The sequence below is a fragment of the Pleurodeles waltl genome, chromosome 5 (genome assembly GCF_031143425.1).
Source record: "Pleurodeles waltl isolate 20211129_DDA chromosome 5, aPleWal1.hap1.20221129, whole genome shotgun sequence".
Classification (NCBI taxonomy): Eukaryota; Metazoa; Chordata; class Amphibia; order Caudata; family Salamandridae; genus Pleurodeles; species Pleurodeles waltl.
Genome location: NC_090444.1, coordinates 831137754 through 831160410, shown reverse-complemented (window position 1 = coordinate 831160410; position 22657 = coordinate 831137754). Strand labels below are relative to the sequence as shown.

The window sequence follows — 22657 nt, the reverse complement described above, 5'->3', positions numbered from 1 at the left end:
TGGCGGTGCTTCCTGGGCGATTCTGACCGCGGCGGTAAAGCCGCGGTCGGAAAAGGGGTGCAGGCGGTTTCCCGACGGTTTCCCGACGGTTTCCTGCTGGCCCAGGAAACCTGCCATGGCGGCGCTGCAAGCAGCACCGCCATGGGGATTCCGACCCCCTTCCCGCCAGCCTGTTTCTGGCGGTGTCCACCGCCAGAACCAGGATGGCGGGAACGGGAGCCGTGGGGCCCCTGGGGGCCCCTGCACTGCCCATGCCACTGGCATGGGCAGTGCAGGGGCCCCCTAACAGGGCCCCACAAAGATTTTCACTGTCTGCTTAGCAGACAGTGAAAATCGCGATGGGTGCCACTGCACCCGTCACACCCCTTCAACTCCGCCGGCTCCATTCCGAGCCGGCTTCATTGTTGAAGGGGCTGTCCCGCTGGGCCGGCCGGCGGTCTTCTGGCGGTCGCCCGCCGGCCCAGCGGGAAAGCCGGAATGGCCGCCGCGGTCTTTTGACTGCTGTGCGGTCTTTCGGCGGGAACCGCTTGGCGGGCGCCGACCGCCGTCCGCCGCGGTCAGAATGACCGCCTATGTCTCTTAATGGGGAAGCTCTATGTTTGTTTAAGCCTCATCTCCTTTTAATGTTTGAAATATTCTTTAACTTATTTGAAATGTTGGCAGTCTGAGTTTTCATGTATTGCCGGTAATATGCCACGAACTGGACATTCCATCCTTTTAAAAATGCAAATAATGATTACATGGAGAGATAATGTTTTTTACATTCTTTCCTAGAATTATGAATTTTCAGTTTTTTCTGCTTTTGGACTCCTTTGGGGGTCATCTGCAGGCAGCGGGGGCTGGGGATTAACATTGGCAAGACTAAGGCCCTCATTCTGACCTTGGCGGGCGGCGGAGGCCGCCCGCCAAAGTCCCGCCGGCAGAATACCGCTGCGGTTATTCTGAGTTTCCCGCTGGGCTGGCGGGCGACCGCCAGAAGGCCGCCCGCCAGCCCAGCGGGAAACAGCCTTCCATGAGGATGCCGGCTCCAAATAGAGCCGGCGGAGTGGAAGGGGTGCGACGGGTGCAGTTGCACCCGTCGCGATTTTCAGTGTCTGCATGGCAGACACTGAAAATCTTTGTGGGGCCCTGTTACGGGGGCCCCTGCCATTGGCATGGACACTGTAGGGGCCCCCAGGGGCCCCCCGACACCCCATACCGCCATCCTCTTCCTGGCGGCCAAAACAGCCAGGAACAGGATGGCGGTATGGGGCTCGGAATCCCCATGGCGGCGCAGCAAGCTGCGCCGCCATGGAGGATTCCCCAGGGCAGCGGGAAACCGGTGGTGCACCGCCGGTTTTCCATTTCTGACCGCGGCTGTACCTGCGCGGTCAGAATGCCCATGGGAGCACCGCCAGCCTGTTGGCGGTGCTCCCGCGGTCGTTGGCCCTGGCGGTTTTTACCGCCAGAATGACCCCCTAAATGTCTTGTATTCAACCCCTGTCAAACATGACGCCCAAACCCAACGCTTAATTGTGAGATCTTGGAGAGTGTCAGAGTGTTTGGCTACCTGGGAGTCACCCTCTCTGAACATTTTGACTGCACTTAGCACATTTAGAAGCGTAGGCTCAACTTTGAGCAACATTACGGGGGAATCTTGAGGGTCCAGCGTAGCTCTTCTCTTCATCCAATTTCCCCAGCCACTGAGGTCTATAGCGACCAGCCACTTGGGGCCTCTCTATATGGAGAGAATTATGGAGCCATCTTGACGAAAGGGCCCCTGAGCAAGTAGAGAACTAGTTCATTAGGGGTCTAAATAACCTTCCATCAAGTACTCCGTTGTGCCCTCTGAGGCTAGATCATGCCCTCAGGCATGTAGCTGCCCTGAAACCGTTGTTCTATTGGTGGCGGTTTTGGACAGTCCTTGAGCTTATTCCCTTTTGTAGGGCCTTAGAAGAAGTAATGGGACAAGCTAGGGCTACTAAGACCTCCTGGCTCAGGATGGTTAGGGACAGACTGCAGCAGACTGTGTTTGAGAACGTATGGTCTACTCCACTGGATGCCGTCGCAATCCCGATGCAGGAATTAAATGGGGCCTATTCTCATTTTGTTGACCATCTTATCTTGGGCGCCCGTAGCTTGGGTCCCTTTACTATCTCATTCCTGGAGTTCAAAAGCGACTAGAGGTTGGAGCCATTTTTGGACGACATTGAACCACCTTATGCGAAGTTCCTATACATTAAATTCCATATTGGGATCCTGCCCATCCGCTCCTGTACGGCTACATGGAATCATGGCAACCTTGATCCAATTAGTACCTGCCCTTGTGTCCGTAATTTGAAGAAATGCCTGAGTATGTAGTTTTCTTTTGACCACCTTATCAGGCTCAAAGGAAGAAGTGGATTTTACCAGCATGTCGTATTTTGGGGGTCAGAGACTACAGGACAGGATATAGAACTTTAAGAAGCAACACCATACAAATTGTCATTTTTGCTGTTGCAAGGTTCCTGATGTCGATGTAGGGACTTGGGTTGCAGATGATGTCTATTTGATGGTTTGAGGTCTCATTTGATTGTTTGCTTAGTGAATCTTTTATATTTTCATGTATGGGTTTTATAGACAATCTTGATTTTATTCTTCCATGTTTTTAATTATATGGTTTGTTTTGAAGCTGCTATGGAATGGTGGATATAACTGATGATTCATTGTTTGACTGTTTTCATGTCTTTGTTCTTTTATGGCTATTTTGAGCCGCAATAAATATTTATTGTATTCTTTAGTTCAAGTCCTTATTGTCCTTATTGCAGGAGAGAAAGAGAGAGAGATAGAAGAAAATAGAGGAAACAGTCTATCCTGACTCCTTAACAAAGAAAAATCCCAGTCACAATCATCCCAAAATGTAACCCTAAACCTAAAAGTAAATCTTACACAAACTCTGACCGTAATCCTTTTAATACACCTTATTTCTAACACCATACACATTCACTGTTCTCATTCTTTTTCAATGCTATTTTTATTTCCGTTAAAGGGACATAAAAATGAAAGTAGTCATAACTACATCTGGTATGATTGCTTGAGAAGTTTCTTCACAATCGCTACACTCAAATTCTACCATTTCATATACGAGTACGTCCCCTGTTTGTTTTCCCCGAAGTTTTAACAATTTATAGCACGGTGGATACACAACAAACGAACATAAACCTCAAATGGGCTTGGATTTCTTGACGTGATAAACTACGGGCCACGGGGAACAATCTTCCGTTCTGATTACAGTTGCGCGCAGGAGCAGATGTGGTCCAATGAGAAGCTTCTAGTGAATAGTGAGAAAGGCTTGGTAAACTGCAGCATGCACTGCCAAACTGCCCTGGAGTGATTAAGCTGCTATTACAAGAAGCCAGATCGAAGCTCAACAAGGCGCTCAGCAGCAGTGTGTTTGTGCCATGAGTGCACGCGAGTAGTAGGAAGGGATACCTTTAATCACCATATTAAAAGTGACAGTTATCCCGCCCCGGATATGATGTCATTTCCGGTGGTTGGGACTTCCGGTGTCCCTGAAAGCCCTCCCCGGAAGTGACGTGTGTGCATGGGGGTGTCAATTGGGATGGGCCCTCATGGTGTCACGTGTTAGCCCCCCTTTTTTTTTAAATGTTGCATATAAGGAGCTGGTTAGAACCGGCTGTCAAACCGCGAACCAGGGCTGAAACAGTTTGGCAAGGTGCCATGAAGAGATACAATCCGATCGCAAGAAAAGCCACCTCCTCAGGGGCCCTGAACACTATTGGTAGATATTACCGGACCCTAGCCCCTCTTACGATGGATGAGAATGCACAACAGGGTGTCCCTGCCACCCAAGATACCGATGTTACCGGTTTTGAAGAGGAACTTTGCTACCGGCTTGAAAAGCTCAACCTCAAGGATGTGTCGACCTAGATATCCCCTATTAAGGGGGCCGACAGCGACAGCCATGCCTCGAAAGATGAATTAAGTGTTGCATCTAACTTCATAGACATTGAAGATGTTGAAGAATGTGTAGCACCACCGAATTCGCCCATCTATGAAGACATGGGCGTCCAGGAGGACCCCGAGTCAGAGGCCGTTATTGTACAGCCATCAGGTGTAAGCTCCGGCGATGTTTCGGCCCCAATGGACCTCTGCGACTCCCAGGATTTCAGAGGAGCCTCTGAGTGTGATGCGAATATGGAGGTTGGTAATGACAGGTTTTTTTTTAATTTTTTAATTTTTATTTTTTATGTCTGTATACTCTAATGTCATACATTTAACTAATAATGTGCCTTGTGCTTTCTGTTTGAACCCTAGAACGTAGCTGAAGAAAGAGAGCCTCTAGAAGGGTCAACTCCAAAGGTTAACGCCGTAAATTTTTACTGCTTATGCTGTTCCAGACAGTCTGGAAGTATTACAAGCCAGAACAAAGAGCCTCGTAAGAAATGTGTCTGCACCTACACTAGCAGCGATTTTGAAAAGGAAGCTCCGGGCGTACCCTGGGCCACCATATGGCTCGTTAAAGGTTTTGCAGCGGCCGCTGTGAACACATGTGTTAAACGGGATTATTATGATCTTTGTTACGGGCATAAAATTAATGAGCCTCAACAGGAGGCTCATGAATGTTTATACGATACATACACAGCAAGAATAATTCGCCACATTTGTAGTCGGATAGACCCTTACCGGGTATATAAGTTGTTAAGGGTTGTGTATGGGCTGTCTGCTGTGAAGAAAGGTGTCCACAGTGATATGATTAAGGTCTTGGCTGCGGCTGTCAATGAGATCCGATACGCTGCTGAGCCCTGCTCAAAACTCGACCGCATGCATGGGATGTGTCCCCACTTTGACATAAGTATGTTAGAACGGGTTATAAAAAGACGAATGTGTGACATTTATTATAAAAACAGAAGAATGATGTCTTTAGCCCCACGAAAGCTGTTTAAAAAAAATTAAATAAATAAATAAATTTAAAAAAAAAAAAAAAAGTAGACCATAAATGTGTTACTTAACACTCCATACTTACTCACTTCTAGGCGGGGAATCCGGGTATCGAGATGCAAGATGTCTATGAGTTACAACCGGGCTACATCTGTATCGGGAGATTGATTTTTGTGCTGGTTAAAGAAAGAATAGCTGAAATACATCCTGTGACTCTTCGGTATCTGAACATTTCGGAACCTTCGGCTTTGTTGCAATGTAGCAGTCATGTGTGTATCGCCAAGTGGTGTATCAATGGGCGGCTAAACGCCTCTGTTAAATGCCAGACCTCGGACAAAGATCACAATCGAGAGTTAAGACTTTCACCTGAGACGGGGATACACGAGGCTTTGGAGAACATGACTGAAGATTATCTCACAAATAAAGGTTCTGAATGGTCCTGGCTAGAACTGTATGATCTGTTGAATTCTGTCAGTATCCTGAGTGTTCAGAGTTATAGGCGTGGGGAGCGGGAAGTCATGTCTAGAGCTATTGAGAGTATAGCTATAAAAATATCAAAGTTTGTGGTGCTTAGGGTTTGTAAAAGGACATGCTCTGAGTAACATGTGTAGTGGGTGTTGTACTATGTATACGATTGTAAAAAGACCACAACGGTCCAGCGTTATGACATCTATAAGCTATGTAGCACAAAATGTCAAATACACGTTGGTTGTGTAGCCCAGCCGCACTTTTATGTTTTTCATGTTTAATAAAATGACCTTACATAAAACAAGCGTCTTTCATTTCGTGGTGTTGGTGGGAGACAACATGACGGATGCAGATTTCAGGAAGCTTTATTACGATAAACATGGGGTTGGAAGTTTCGGAGGCTCCGAAGCTCTATTTAGAAGGGCTCGAGCTGAAAATGAATCTGTAAAACGTGCCAGTGTGAAGACTTGGTTAGCTGGGGAAGAGGCTTATTCGCTGCACAAACCTGCCAGGAGACGCTTTAAAAGGAGGGCCACCGTTGTTAACGCACAGCTCGATTATCAGTGGCAGGCCGACATAATCAGTCTTCAAGATCTAGCAAAACATAACGATGGCGCCATGTATATATTAACCGTCATAGATGTCTTGTCCAAGTACGCCTATGCAGAGGCATTAAACGATAAAAGTGGTACCAGCGTTACAGCTGCTTTTAAAGACATCTTCGCTAGCGGGCGTGTGCCCCAGAAACTACAAACATACGCCGGAAAGGAATTTTTAAACAAACATTTCCAAAAATTATTAGACCTGCACGCTGTTCAACATTTTGTAACGCACACAGAGGTAAAGGCTGCTGTTGTAGAGCGTTTTAACCGTACTTTAAAGTCGAAGATGTGGCGATATTTCACCGCCAACAACACCTACAGATACGTGGATGTTCTAAAGGCTTTTATAGATGTTTATAACGCCACCTACCACAGGACAATCAAAATGGCCCCTGTTAAGGTAACAAGGGATAATTCGTTAACGGTGTGGAGAACGGTGTACGGTGGGCGTCTCACGCCGAAGGTCAAGAAACCGAATTTAAAAGAAGGGGATCATGTCAGGGTTTCAAAGTTGAAGGGGGTCTTCACCAAAGGCTACCAGCAAACATTCAGCGATGAGATATTCATAGTGGAAAGTGTGCAGCTTAAAGAAGGGATATATATTTACAGGTTAAAAGACTACGCTGGGGAAGAGGTAGCGGGTGTGTTTTACACCGAAGAGTTGCAAAAGGTGCCCTACGATCCGAACAGGGTGTACAGGGTTGAAAAGGTTCTGAAAAGGAAAGGGAGCGGTGCCCGGAGACAGGCGTTGGTCAAATGGCGTGGGTGGCCCGAGAAATTTAACAGTTGGGTCCTGGCCAGCTCATTGCACGGTGTGTGAGGTCAAGCTGTAAGCGCCATGATGGAGAACTCCCCTTTTTATATCACGCTGCCATCCAATGCTTCGAAGGACATGTTCCCAGACAATCAGATTTCGAGTTATACAGTGAAACTTGCAAAACCAGTGGATTTGAAAGGCCCGTGGGAGGTGGCACTAACGGAAATACAGTACCCTAGAACTTGGAATACCTTTACAAAGGCCGATGTTAAATTTCATATAAAGCGCCCTCAGGATACCCTGACCTATCACCTGTCTTTCCCACACGGCTATTACCCCACCGTAGCGGCGGTAGTCGAGGCCATCAACAAAACTATAGGCAGCATCGAGACGTATGCGAATATATATCTGGTATTGGATTACGTTAGAAGAAAATTGTTTCTTAAAGCCCCAGAGCTCAGTACTGTGTTTAAATGTAGTGGTAAATTACAGCGGGTTTTAGGGACCGTACAACATCAACAAAGGCAGGTGGATCCAGACCCTACATGTCCCGATATTAACGGAGGATTTTATACACTCTACGTTTATAGCGATATTGTAGAGCCGCAGAGGGTCGGGGACAGTTATTCACCTTTGTTGAGGTGGGTCCCTGTGCAGGGCGAAAATAACACAATGGTTAATATACAACATCACAAACTCGACTATGTTGCAATTTCTAAAAACCATTTTGACACTATAACCATCATGGTGTACAACGATCAGTCGGAGCCGGTTGCCTTTAAATACGGGAAAGTTATTGTCAAGCTTCATTTAAGGCCACGGCGCGAAGGTGACTATTAGACAGCTGCAATGGTCATCATGAAAACCTACGGGGATCCCTCTATGTACAGGGACTATTATAGAGTTCAGGCGGGGTATGGAGGCCCCCAGCCCTACTTTCAAGGGGCTCCGGTTATGTATGGGGCGGGATTGGGTGGTTTCTTCCGGAGCATGTTTAGGAGGGCCATGCCCTTTTTGAGAAGAGGGTTCGAAATTGCAAAACCTCATGTTAAAGCGGCTGCTACAAACATCGCCCAGGATGTCGTGGGTAGTGTAACGTCTGCGGTAGCCGAACGCATGAATAGACAGCCCCAAGAAGGAGCGGGGTTGCTGTATAAAGCGCATGGTGGTGTTAAAAGGAAGCGCAGGGCTTCGAGGCGTAGGGGTCCACCAAGGCCCTATAAGAAGCGCCGGACTACTTCAAAAGGCCCTCACAAAAGAAGAGCCGTAAGACGGAAGAGATCGACCAGGAAGAAGAGAACTCGTTCTAGTGTGAATATTTTTTAAAACATCGATCATGGCCTTCGTACACTGTGCATCGGGTGAATGCGCCAAATCTGAGTTAGATCTGTTTTCTCTCAAACCCACACAGACTAGCATTGAAAACAGTTTTTTCATGGAAGTGTCACCGATGGCCGCTCTGACACCCCTTGCACCGATAGAGTTTTATGTGTCGGGGTCCACGGATATGTACCTTGATCTCAACAACACTCTACTGCACCTCGTCTGTAAAATAACCAAAGCGAACGGTGACAACATCGAGGATGATGCTAGAGTGGCCCCGATAGCCTATCCCATCGCAACCATGTTTAATCAAGTGGACATTAACCTAGGCGATCGCCTTGTCACACAGAGTGATAACATGTATGCCTACAGGGCATACATAGAGAGTATTCTAAATTATAGTCGCGATGCGCTGGACACACATCTTTCAGCGGGGCTCTTCTACCGAGATACCGAAGCGCATTTGGAGAACACGGCTTTGGACGGGGACAATGAGGGATTTAAAAAAAGAGCCCGCTTCGTCGCCGGCAGTAGGCATTTTGACCTCCTGGGACGCGTACATTCAGACCTTTTCTTCCAAGACAAACTGTTAGTCAACGGTATCGATCTTAAGATCAAACTCAATCGTAACAAAGACGCTTTCTGTCTCATCAGCGGTGATGCAGAGCAGTATAAACGGGTTATATTGTCAGCGAGCCTGTTTGTAAAGAGAGTGAAAGTGTCCCCAAGTGTCAGACTGGCCCATGCTGAAGCTTTACAATTATCGAACGCCAAGTATGCCATTGAAAGAGTTGCTCTGAAGATATTCAGCATCCCCGCCGGAACCCGATTAACGCAGCAGCAGAATCTATTTCTGGGGCAATTACCGAAACTCATCATCATAGGGTTTGTGGACAATACCGCTTTTAGTGGCGTCTACAACTCAAACCCTTTCAACTTCAAACACTATGATATCAACTATGCTGCTCTGGTTCACGAGGGGGCCGTGATCCCCGCAAAACCTTTCACGCCGAATTTTGGAACATCAAATTTTGTCCGGGAATATCTAGGACTGGTCTCGATAACGGGGAAACAGCTGAGGGACTCTGGAGTAGTTGTTTCAAGAGAAGGGTATGCTGCCGGCTACACTCTGTTTGCGTTCGACCTGACGCCGGACATGGAAGACGGCGACCATTACAACCTGATCAAAAACGGAAATCTAAAAGCGGAAATACGTTTTACACAGGCGCTGGCGGCCAATGTGAACATGGTTGTGTTCTCGGTATTCGACAGCGTTATCCAGGTCAACCACGCCCGTCAGCTTATGTTTGACTACCATTGAAAGAGTGTAAAATAAAAAATAAAATTTTTAATTTTTGTAAAATATATAAAATGGACACTACGGAGATACGGGACTTCTTAAGTAGACATAAACATGCTAAGAAATACTTTCTAGGGGTATACCCTAGCGATGGACTACCTGAAAAGATAGGTCCAGAAAGGCCCCGCACCCTCGTCTTTAACACCGATCCCCATTACAGGGGTGGTGCACATTGGGCGGCTCTGTTTCTGGATGTGGACAAGGTTATAGTGTTTGATAGTTTAGCTGAATTCCCTGAGCATAGTATTTATACAAAGCCGATATTCAAATATGTAAAAAAAGCATCACCCACTGTTGTGTATAATAAACTTCGGGTACAGGATCCTATGGCCATCACATGTGGGGAACATTGTATATACTTTATTAGTAAAATGTCTGAAGGTATAACGTTTAGAATTTTTTTTAATCTGTACTCAGACGATCTAGTAAACAACGATGATGTTGTTATGAAATATGTGAATGAAAACTCCAGGACAATGTCGCACGTTGTTAAAGCAGAATATGGTCTTTGTCAAAAGTGTAAGGTACTGTAAAGCTGTTATTTGTACTTATGTGTGCCTAAAATAAAAAACATCTTAAACAAGCTTTCATCCTTGGCATTTTTTTTTTTAAGTCACACTGCGCACATTTTCAAAGCATTTATAAACAAAAAGATGGCAGACTACTGATGAAAATTTAAAAGTGTTTATTACAAGCATGTTTCAACACTAACATTTACAAGGTTAAACATATAAAATGAAGCACAATTTTTCGAACCGTAAAAACTTTTAACAAAAACTGTACAGGTGTGCAAAATTAGAGCGGTAGCCAGGTGTTCAATTTGGATAGTCTCTTTTTAGGCTCCATAGGAAGAGCAGCACTGTTCCGAACGGGTGTTAGTTGTGGAAAGAAAGGTGACGTCGATATAGCAGGGCTCCTTGTAAAAACAGCTGGGGCCGGATCTTTTAATCTTTCAAGCTTACGGCGATTCTCTGCATTACCGATAATCGTGGAGGGAATGTTGAGTTCCGCAGCTGCACTTAGGAACTGCTCCCAGCCTCTAGGAGCGTCTTGTGTCGATAGGGTTTTACCGTGTGTGAGACCCCGGACCAGATCATACATATGGGAACCAGCAATCGGCTGCCCTTTGTAAACAAATTCACCCCGGTCGTTCCAGGTGGTCAAATCTTTAGTAGTAGTCATTTTACTGAGCAACATTTGAGCAGCCCCTCTATATTTCTGACTGATATTTTTTAAAAGGTCTAAGACAAAGGCATCCGTTGTGGTTGTGGGGCCTATGTCTTGAGACGCCGTAGAGGGTCCTGGCTGGTGTTCAGCATCTGGGGTATACAGCGTCAGTTTGTTTTTTTCAGAGGTTAGCTGCTTGTAGTATTGTAGAAAGTTTTGAAGGGCTCCTGAGTAAAGCCCTGCTTTGTCGTGGGGTTTTAAATCAGTTCGGTTCAAAATGGCTTTGATTTCAGCATCGAGACGCTGCGTTTCGTTTTTGCGTATGTCCCAGACATCCGTGTTAGAAGGGCCAAGATGTTCCAGTTGTTGCCGTGGTACGAGGTACATTTTGTGGGTGTGCTCCATCAGGACCTCGACAGTAACCTTGTGATTAGGGGTATAGCTATACCTAACAGCGACCCTATAAAGCCTCCTGACTGTTTGAACAGTTTTCTTTTGGAAAGGAGCGACGCCCTCTTATTGCTGAGCTTCTTAATAATGTGGTGCTTCCTCTTCAGAACGCGGAACTGGCTCGTTGATATCGGGACATTACCTTTTAGGGTGTTTAGGGCTATTTCTAAAATGGCGGCCACTAAGTCGTCCGAGGCAGCGCAAAGGATTGCTTTTCTTTTAGAGGGGCTGGCTGTGATCAACATTTTTAGAAGGCCTAAATTACGCCGCAACCTCGCAGACATTGTGGGGTCCTTATATTACAAGGTTTAGACTGTAAATGTTATAAACATCTTTTTACTTGTTCTTTTTATAGGTTTTGGGCATTGTTTTAGGCGTGTAGGCGACTGGGAAGTCAGGTGGTAGTATGCCGGCTCGTAGTCTATAGTCTTCAAGAGTGTTGGGTTTCAAATCCACCAGTAAGTAACCATGGGGTTTTGCTGTAGCATCGTTAAAGGCCTCCATGAAAAACGGGGTGTTTCCGGGGTACATTTGTTTAGCTATAATTGAGATCTGAAGTTTGTCTCTGGGGTTTTTAAATAAGACCAGGTATGAGGCGTTGAGAGTTATGGATCGGCTGCTCTTGCCCTTGTAAAACAGGTTCTGCACTATATAGCATATGCTCAGATTACGGTGGTGTGAATATTGCGTAAAAGCCCGCTCAATCTCGGGGTGGTCCCCGCCTTCACGCATGAGGTCATCCACCACGACCATGTTTACAAGTTGTTTTGGTAGAAAATCATCGTCGTTGAGATTATCAGGGATACCCTCTATAAACCGAATGTGGGGGAACTTTAGGGTGAGCTCCGTGTAAAGATCCTGCCAGCATGAATAAAGCCACACAATGTTGTTTGGGGTCTGAGATAAAACACCGGGAGCATTTTCTAGCAGTTTCTTTATAAAAAAACTTTTACCGCTATTGGAGGGACCTGCTAAAACGCAGGAGAATGGGTGTTGTAGTCTAGTGTCCATGTCTGGGTGGAGTTCGAGCCTCTAATGTCTTTTAGTAACCGTAAGGCAGTGTTTTGTAGTCCGATGTGAGGACCCGTTTGTCAAACACTACTCTTAAGGTTTTATACATAGGTTGGGTTGTAATTTCCCATTTTTTCTTGGACCTGACAATGCTCGGGTGGTTTACAACAATGGCTTTGCTATTTTTGTGATCGCTCGAGGCGGAGTATTCGTGCACCAGGCCCTTCAGACTGTCAAAGTTTATTTTAATCGTATTGTTGACGTTTAAAGTGATACCTTTGACTTTCATGCAAACCTTGTTGTTTGAGGTCTTATAACTGTACGTCTTAGGGCCTGAGGAGGTAAATTCCTGTATATACTCCCCCTTTTCGAGCTCGCTGGTCAAATCCCCTAGATAATCACCCAGCGGAGGATCTTCATCACCCTCTTTACTCACAAAGATAACCGAGTCAGTGTCATGGTACAAACACCGTTCCTGAAGCTTGTCCAGCAACCTGTAAAGCTCTAGCCTGGCGTGAGCGGTTGTGAAGCAGGCTATAAAGATGTTTATATTGTTACACGTTGTGGGGTACTCTTTGGCGTATTTCCAGCATAGAACGGCCGTCTCGTCGTCAATAAATTCACAACTGGATATGTCATAAACCGGTGTGAATATGTACTTAAAAAGCTCATCTGGATCTGTGACGATGGATGTGTTTGACAAATTGGTACGTTGTGCGAACTTACCCCACAAGGAATTGAGACAGAGCTTAGCTAGCTGACGGCGGGCGGGGTTAACCTTAATGAACGCAGGTCTCAGTTTAATACCCTCGCGAGCTTTGTAATCAGCGATATACTTTTTCTTTGAGGGCTCATCGACACACCATTCTGGATACCCCGAGGCCTCCTGCTTGTCTCTGAGAAACAAGTTGATGTACTCAGAAAAGAGCTGGGTTGTTGTGCCAGACTTCCAGGATTTTACCTAGGCGATACCCTTTCTCTAGGGCCGTCTGCACCTCGATGGTACACCATGTCCCTTCCAGCACCCTCTGCTCATCACTATGCAGACATTCGCTAAGCTGTTTACTTTCAGCGCAGGTATGGCATAGGGGGAACATTAGCTTACCCTCGACTCTATAAGGGAGCACCGGAAAGTAAAGTTTCCGCGGTGGGTGAATCTGACACTTAATGATTCCAAAGTACTCTTTGAGAGGTTTAAAGTTCTGGTATATGATGGTAGGATGGCCCATAGGGTACAACTTCACCTTGTTCACAAACGGATACAGACTTGTGAAGTCGTAGTAATGTATTTTCTCACCAGGGCCAGCTACACGGTACAATTGAATGGCGTTTGTACGACCACCGAATAAGGCGTCACGGGGTTCCAGCGGTGAAGGTAACTGCTGGCTCTTAATAAAAGTGCTCAGTTCACCATCTTTCGATAGCTCAGTTACCCAGTCATGTTCCCATAGAGTTCTCAAAACAAACCCACAACTCTCAATATACTGCGCCTTCGCCATAGTCCTGCGGTGCAGATGTTCAAACGTGGTTCCCTGCAGTCTATTAAACTCATGGGGCTTGTAACACTGAGGGCAGCCATGGTAAAAACACCCGTTGAACTCAAAGGCCGTTGGTACACCGTTAATTAATGCATACCCGTCTAGATAGTAGCGGCCCAGCCGGTATTTGCCGCCCTGCAGAGCGTACTGAATGAAGATACTCTCACTCGCAGAGACGTACATGAGCCACTGAATAGAGGGGGTGGAGTAACGTTTCTGCTTGCCGTTATAGAGGTCAGGTGGTACTAAGGCGATAGTTTCAGGCAATAAAAACATGTGTTTATAAATAGACATGCACATTGAAGCCAGAGTAATGTTTTGAAATGGGTCCAGGTATACAGTTATTTTTTTTTTACTCTTGAGTGATTCGGTTTCAACAAACAGGACCCGCTTTGTCATCGCCACCACAATATCTCTGAAAAGGTTGCATGCTTTTCGCAATATCATAACATCCGCCTGACAGTATGCTTTCAATTCAGTTTGAAAATGAAACCATTTTTCACGGTTTTCATCGTACCACTGTAGAAAACTCTCTTTTTCAGAGGGCATCATGTACTCGCAACCATAACTGTCGGGCGGAGGCATAGGGCCGCTGTAATTCTGATTAGCCCAGGTGTTAAAAAAGTGAGGGAAATAACCTTTACAGCCTTCAAACCCAAAGGCTTTTGGCAGTTTGCTCAACTTCATGGGCAGAAAATTCAAGGTGTCTATGAACCTAATGTCAAAAGGTACAACCTTAAGCAGCATTAGTTTGGAACCTTGGGTTATGAGACTAATGGGCAACTTTTCATGTATCAGGTCACGGATAATGAAGAATGAGTCATATGCTTTGGAGTTGTGAGCCAGAAATGTATAATCCTGGTATCGAGGTTGCATGAACGTGATGAGGAAATCATTCACGCATGACCGTCTTTCAAACTCCCAGCTCTCATCACCTGTTAGATGGTGGGCGTAAATATAGTTTGGCTGGTGCACACCCGTCTCTTGCGTACACTCTATATCAAATACGATATAGTCTTCTGTTTTTTTCTGGTAGTGGCTTCTGAGCATGTAACACTCATGTGTTGTTCCGGCTATAAAAGCAGCGGTACACCTAGGGCATTCCATGCCTTTACATTCGTGGTCGACAGGTTTATAGCGACCGCATGCCCCACAGTCGGCTTTAAGAACACATTGGGCCAGGCCGATGTGCGTGATTAAGCAGTCTTGCGACCGACAAAACAGCTTACACTTTGTGCAGTTCACTTTCTGAGCATTGTCATTGACACAACCGTCCCTTTGACACATTTTACAGTGAAATTCACACTGGTGTTTGGTCCGATTGTTGTATATATGATCGCAATGCTCGCACACATACTTGGCCCCTAGAAAACCCTTCAGGTTCAAGACACCGTAAAAGTGGTTTTCATGATGCAACACATACACGGTCTTGTTTTTCACACCTTCATTGGTAGTGAAGTACTTCCAAGAACCGGCATGTTATAGAACTTTAACCGTCACGGCAAAGTGATTCTCAAAAAGGCCCAGATCCCCAAAACCGACCATTTTGTCAGTCGGTATCTTAGGTGCCTCATGTGCCGCTACAGCCATCGACATAATGACGGCGTCTGGGGTAGAGCGGTCCATCAATAAGCCCGCAATGCTTGCGGCCAGACACATGTTGGTAGCGCCGGTATTAAAATCGAGCAACCACCGAGATTTCTTGCCAATGATTTTACTGTACATAACGCTCTTTAAGGCTCTGGAAGCACCACCCTCGCGACCCCTAACAACGAGGGCGATGATTCTAAAGGACCCGTACGCCAATAATTCTGCCTTGCTCCGTAAAAGTTTAGATAGGTTTTCTAAAAACGTTACAGCGTCAAACACATCCCGAGATGACCGTCTGGTGAACAGGGGACTATTGAGACTCTGTCCCTGAAAACGCATCTGAAAGAAATCATTAGGACCCACATCGTGTAACAATCGTTCGATTAGCGCTTGCACAGCCTGATGTATAGCTATAATGCCATGATCTGAGGAGTGTAGGCGATCTAGGTTAACAAACCTAAACTCCTCATAGTGCTCTGTAGCGTTAAACCGCTCTACAACTCGACTATACCGTCTCACACTTTCCATAAATACTGGTTCTGAAGCCTCAGTTTGAGAATTACTGGTTGTTGGAGAGCTCACAGGGGTATGGTTAGATGTAGATGTGTTTTTAGACCTTCTGGTAACGCAGAGTCTGGCTTTCTTTAACTTTTTTATTACAACCTTGCGTTTTCTAGAGCTACCAAGCCACTTTGGCTTCTTATGGGCCCATCTGGTTTTTGGTAACTGTCCCCCGCCGATCTGAACAATATTTGTGTTGTTTACAAATGGTGACACTGACCCTACACCGACTTCGGATGGGGCTCCTTCAGACTGCTTAAGGCTGAGACGGCTCGGACCGTCACCCCCAGAGGACCTGTAAAGACCATCAGCACCTCCTAACTCTATATTTTGAGGTCTCATGGGTGTTGGTTTTGGGGGTTGACATGACCTCTGACTATTGAACGCGCGTAAAACTCTTAGAGCTCTACTAAGTAGGTGCTGTGGCTTCTTTTCATATTTAGACCTATGGCCCATTGTACTGGTAAAGGTACCTCTAACATTCCCCGTGTATGTACGCGCGCCTAGTCATGATGGTATGTTACCCATGGCTATAACTGTTGAAGCGCAAGTTTGGGCCATTGTGTTTCTACACCGAGCCATCAGCTGTTTTAAAGCCTTTATGCTAGCTCTGGATGCCGCTATATTACCGCCGTTCTTACACAGTTTTAAAGTTTTTAGACGGAGCTGGCATTTTAATTGGCTGAACGACTGATGGATTTCTTTAATGTAGCTGTCTAGAACTCTAGCACGGTTTGAAAGGGTGGTTTCAAGGCCCGTACTTATGACATTAGAGGTATGATTGCCAACTCCCTGAGCCACCCCGGTTATAGGACAATGGCTGGCGTTATCACCACCACTCACTGTTGCTGGACCAGAGCGGGACGTAAAAACAGGGTTCCAGTGTGAACACCCAGGAGTTTGAGAGTCCTGATCATCGCTCGAGGGTGTTCCAAAACTCTGATTTTGCGTTCCGCTACACCCTATACTGCTGTCGGGGTATATTGATGAGGATGGTGAAGACCACTGCGCACGGGCACTTGGCGAAGGACTGGTGGGGTCGTATGCCCCCGGGGGTGTATCGGGGGACATCAAACATGGGGAGTTTAAATGTTTATCGCAATAACGGATGGCCGCTGATGTAGAGGCAGTGTTGTGGCTGGGTGCTACTGATTGAGACCCTACTGATTGTAACCCTGAGGGGATCATCTTAGAAGTATCACATGGGGATGCCGGGGCTTCAGAACTTTGGGTAATACCAGCTAGAGCCTTAAGAAGTTCTATACAGTGGGAGTAGGGATCCTCTGCAGGGTGATCATTTTCCAAGGAGGGGTCATATAACACAGAGGGGATAGTTGTACACCCTGTAGGGGTTAGGGTGTGGCCAGACACCCCGGTATTAGAACTCTGGGCCCTAGGGGGAACCGGTTGTACCTTAACAACATTTTTAAAAGACAGGTCTAAAGGTCCAGATTGCAGCTCAGGGGTCTGGAACTTCTTCCTACGACTCTTTAAGGACAACCGATTTATTTTAGGACTGCTGCACTGTTTTGGGGACCCTCCAGAGACCTCACACGGTACAAACAGTTGGGCGTTTGGTGTTGTACGAGCGATAATGTCCGTTTGTCCATGCCCCATCCCCGGGATAGTTGTTGCAGAAGTGTTCGCTGTACTAGGCATTCCCTTTATGACGGTTGGTGTGGTGCCGTTAAGAGTTGTACCTGGACCATGATCGGTGGCTGTAGAGAGGTTGCAGGGTGGGTCTTGATGTTCGGGTTGGTTCACGTGTACCGATGACGCGGTGGGGTTTTGAGCAGTCCCAGTGAAGACCTTTAAAGACGACATCCGCTGCTTAGGCTGAGGGCCGGCGTCTCCGGAGCTCTGGGGTGATGATTCTAGGATGTAAAGATAGCAAAATACATATTAGGGTTAGTTATAGCTGCTATACCGGTGGGTGTGAAAGACGTTTAGACACACTAAGGACAGTATACATCAGACTCTACATTTTCTAAAAAATCACCTTTGGTTTTTCGGCTTGAGGGGCCCTTCTTAATGGGCGGGCCGTCCTTAAAACCAGGTGACTTCCTTTTACGGGGCTGGCTTTTAAGCTTTGCATCCAAATTCCGGATCTCTTCATCCATAGGGACCCCTCGGGATAAAAAACATAAAAAATTATGTTACACATACAAGATAATACATAGACTATACGAACTCACTAAGATGACCAAATATAGGTCTGATTGTAGGGCTTGTTAGGTTTTCAGAGGGGGTTACAAAAAGAACCCTAATATTTACCTGCAGAAACGTTATCCTGTGACAAGGTGTTTGACCCATCTTGAACATGAAGGATTTGTTGGAGAGAGGCAAGCGCACACCTGAGTTCGGCATCATAACCTATGCAAACACATGGGTTCCCATTAGCAGTAAAATAAAAATAACATTCCTGACAACATCGTTCAGAACGACCTAGGGCCTGTAACTCACCTTGCTGCACGGTCTCCATTTCCAAATGGGGTTCCCCAGACTCTTGACAGTCCTGTGTACAAGAGAGACAGATTTACCTTTAAGCACCCCACAATTCATCTTCTAGGGCAGAACCCTTCATAAAAGCACACCGAGTGTTGAATTTTTTTTTTTTTTTTAAATTTGAGAAACAAAAATAAAAAAATAAATAAAAAATAATACAAAAAATAAATAAATAAATAATTTTAAAAAAATATATATATATATCCATATATATATCAAGATTCAAATTGTTGAATCCCTATGTTCTGTAAGTATAAATACATATTGACAACTGTAAAACTTTTCTCAAAAACTATACACGGTTTAATAAACAAATTCCACATGGTGGCGCTCTTGCATAATACGAGCTCTAAGATTGTCTCTATAAGACATAGCCAGGAAACTGGATCCTAGGAGCCATGCCTGGTTTTCACCTTAGCTGAACAAGGCTGTGAACCAAGTGTGGGGGCCGAGCTCAGTCTAAACTCCAAGCTGAGCCAATTCCAACACCACACAGTCTTTGTTTTAAAAAAAAAGAAAATGGCCGGATGTGGATGCAACATGTGTGAGGTCCTGGGTTTTTCAGGGCAACAAAATCAGATCCAATGCCATCCTGAACTACGGTGAGTGGTGTGGGGTACTTGAGGGGTCTGAGGCTCCCTACCAGGGATAGTTATTTTTTAATCATTATTATTTTTTATTTATTTCAACAGCTTTTATTTTTTTAATTTATGTGATTTTCTATTTTTAAAATGTTCTAGACTTCAGGGTCTCCTAAACCCCTTGTCACACTTGCAACATTTTTATTTTTTATTTTTTTAAAAAGCAGGCCCCAAGGAGACCTGTGGTCTCTGAACCCTGTGCTCAGGGCCCTCATATTTGTATTTTTTTTTTTTTTTTTTTTAAATGCTGACATAAGGGACCCTGGGATCCCCAATCCCAAGGCCACCAAAACGCTATTGATTTTTTTTTTTATTTTATATGTATATGTGTATGGGCCCCTAGGGCCCTAGCGCGCGTGGTCAGGGCCCAACAGACCATGGCCACGCGCCATTAATCCTCCTCTTTTTTTAAAACAAATGCCGCACCATGGCGGCAAGCGATCGGATCACCGAGGCCTCGGTGAGCCGATCGGATGGTTTAATTACAGAGAATGCCGCGTTGAAACAAACATGGCATTCTCTGTATTTAAACCATCCAGGCGGCTCTCAGAAGCCGCTAGGGAACCCCCAGCGGCTTCTGAGAGCCGCCTTACCCCGTGTAGGCCACATGGTCCCCACCCAGAGACCGGTGTAATTATTTACTAATGCTGAAATGCTCTCAGGGTCCGCATGGTCTCTGAGAGCATTTTAACATTAGTGAAAGGTCTCTGGAAGCAGTTTTGCTAAGTTAATCACGAGGGCCCCAGAGCTCAGGCCTGCTCTGGGGGACCCTTGCTATGAACATTTTGGCGCGGCTCTCAAGAGGCCTCGCGGTCTCTTGAGAGCCGCGCCGAAAAGTTCATAGCATGGGCCCCCAGAGCTATGGTTGACCCCTTGGAGCGTAGTTATTAATTTTAGAGCTCTGCACCCCGGAACTCATGGCGCTGAGCTCTAAAATTAACAACTATGCCACCCCCAAAAGCTCACCACTTAAACGCACTATTGCGGCCATTAGTTGTGGGAGCATATAATACTGGCCCAGACCATAAAATACACATAAAAAAATACCTAAAGAGCCCCATAACATTCCTGTACAAATTAAATACAGCCCCACCACTAATACCATTAGCTACACAACCCCTGAACCATGACGTACACAATAAGCCCACCATACAGCCATCAAAATAAGTGCAACCCCACAAAAATACCGGCCCAGACATAGCACAAGACACCACATGTACTAATTAAGCATGGCCCGCCGCCCCCAAAATAAGTGCAGACCCCCAAAAATACACGCCCATACACAACCCCTGAAACATCAAGTACAATTTAAACCATGGCACCACTCCACAAAACAAGTGCAGCCCTTAAAAACTACATACAAATGCATAACCCCAGAACCCATAAGTACAAATTAAGCATGGCCATCAGCCCCTAAAATAAGTGCATACCCTCAAAAATACATGTCCATACATAGCCCCAGAACCACCATGTACATATTAAGCAGTCCAAATACACCCCACACCGCAAGTGCGCTCGCGCTGAAATACATGCCTATACATAGCACATAACCCCCACAAGTACTAATTAAACAACCCCGACCCATAAAACAAGTGCAGACTTTAAAAAATACCTACAGATACACAACCCCAGAACCAGCATGTACAAATCAAGCAGTACCAACACAATCCCCAAAATAAGTGCGCCCCCGCAGAAATACAAATACATAACCCACGACCCTACAAGTACCAATTAAACAAAACCAACCCATAAAGTAATTACAGTATCTCAAAAATACACTAATAGCTTTTAAATTTGTATTTGTTTTTATTTATTTTTTAAAAGCAGGCATTTTACATATCTATGTATAGTTAAACAGGTTGGGGCTAATGTCATTGTTAAACTTTAGTAAAACACATACACACACCACACTGTTACAGACCTTAAGTAGAAGATGTTCAGCATCACCAGTCTGAGCTCTGCCCTTCATGTTTCCAGCCATGATGTCCTGATACAGCCCTGCTTACCACAAATGTCAGTATGTAGTTCAGAAAAAAAAGAGGTCTGTGAAGGTGGGGGGTTCTTATACCATGCTCACCGGGGTAATTATGCCTGTGCTCTATGATTGGTGGGACCTGGAAATAGACATCTGTTATAGGTTAGCAATAGTTGGCCTTTGTTGTGTTTCATCTTTTAATTACTGGGTCAGTTTTCTAATTTAATCCCCTCTGTCACCCCTGGAAAGAATGTAGGCCCACCTCTGTTTTAGATTAGACATGCCACAACAACCTCTGTTGTGTTTCAACTTTTAATTACTGGGTCAGTTTCTAATTTAGACCCCACTGTGTCCCTGGGAAAGAATGTAGGCCCACCTCTGTTTTAGATTTGCCATGCCCCTCATCCTCTGTTGTGTTTCAAACTTTTAATTACTGGGCCAGTTTCTAATTTAGACCCCACTGTGTCCCTGGGAAAGGCTGTAGGCACACATCTGTTTTAGATTTACCTCTCTAAATTTATAGGCTGGCTCTAACAAAAGCAGCATTTGACCATTCCCACTTTTTTGGATTAGCCAACAGTGTGGAGGTTTGACCAGACCTCCCACTTTGCAGCCCTATGCAGAGGCACCCTAACAGCCACTTGGGCATGAATGTCTGACATGTCCACACCTGTCCCTCTCAAGCTCTGAAACCATGTGCACATCACTAAGTCATACTTTTTACACATCTCATAGGCCAAAACCCAGGGGCTAGGACCCAGACACAGGGCTAACACGTGACACCATGAGGGCCCATCCCAATTGACACCCCCATGCACACACGTCACTTCCGGGGAGGGCTTTCAGGGACACCGGAAGTCCCAGCCACCGGAAATGACGTCATATCCGGGGCGGGATAACTGTCACTTTTAATATGGTGATTAAAGGTATCCCTTCCTACTACTCACGCGTTACTGTTCACGCTGTAGTACTTTACCAACAGCAAGAAACACAAGACGTCAGCAGTGGCTGCAGTGGGATAACATAAAGCATTGAGTGAAGAATTTCAAGTAAGTATGGTTATTTGCCTTTAGTTGGACCAGTATATGTCAAACAAGCCTGCGAGGGCGTCTAGGCTTCCACTTTACTAAACACTATCTTCAAAAAGCAATACAGAAAAGGGTTTATCAAAAAGTTTCATATAGTAAGGTTGGACGTTGGTCAACAGAGGGGGTGTTTCTTGATGAGCTGAAGAAGAGTTAAATACATGTCACAAACAACATTTTTTTCCAGAAACTTAAATCATATTCAACTTTTCTTCTATTCTACAGTCAGAATAGCTCAAGGGAAGGAAAGTTAGTTATCAGTAACCTGGCTACTAAATTCAACAATGAAACATGTTAAGAGATTTGGTAATCGGAATCTACATTCTTAAGCAGCAGCTGCAACTGAGGGTGATCTCCAAGAATGCTATGTAGATCCCATGACCTAACTAAACACTGCAATAACCTGCATGAGATATTAAGTAGGTATCCTTATTTAGCACGGAACCACCTTCACCACCAGGAAGCATATCTACAGGACTTGGAATTCTCTTAAGAGGAAAATCATTTTATGCAATAAGGTCCAGTTATAACAAGGGACCTCCTAAAGCAGCAAGTGGTTGAATTGTCACTTATCAAGAAAGAAGGGATCTAACAAACAATATAATAATGTCTCGACTAGCACATTTTTTGTGCACATGAGTTGAACCTGGGTACAGAAAATAATGACATACAAACATAAAATTCCAAATGGAGAATGCTGCAAT

At 45.4% G+C, this 22657-nt stretch overlaps 1 protein-coding gene across 7 annotated transcripts in view; it reads right to left on the bottom strand.

Annotated features, from left to right (window-relative positions):
- Positions 1–22657, bottom strand: part of AKAP7 (A-kinase anchoring protein 7) — a 1205386-nt gene that overhangs the window by 792567 nt on the left and 390162 nt on the right. The window contains exons 5-8 of one of the 7 annotated variants that reach the window (XM_069234880.1): positions 18211–18262; positions 18022–18120; positions 17747–17875; positions 17490–17621 (exon numbers count right to left, since the gene is read on the bottom strand). The exons of the other annotated variants lie outside the window; for them this stretch is intronic. Of the exons in view, the coding sequence (XP_069090981.1) occupies positions 17559–17621; positions 17747–17875; positions 18022–18120; positions 18211–18262 (343 nt within the window). The 3' untranslated portion in view covers positions 17490–17558. Of the gene's footprint in view, positions 1–17489; positions 17622–17746; positions 17876–18021; positions 18121–18210; positions 18263–22657 lie in introns of those variants that run through there. 7 annotated transcript variants of the gene reach the window in all.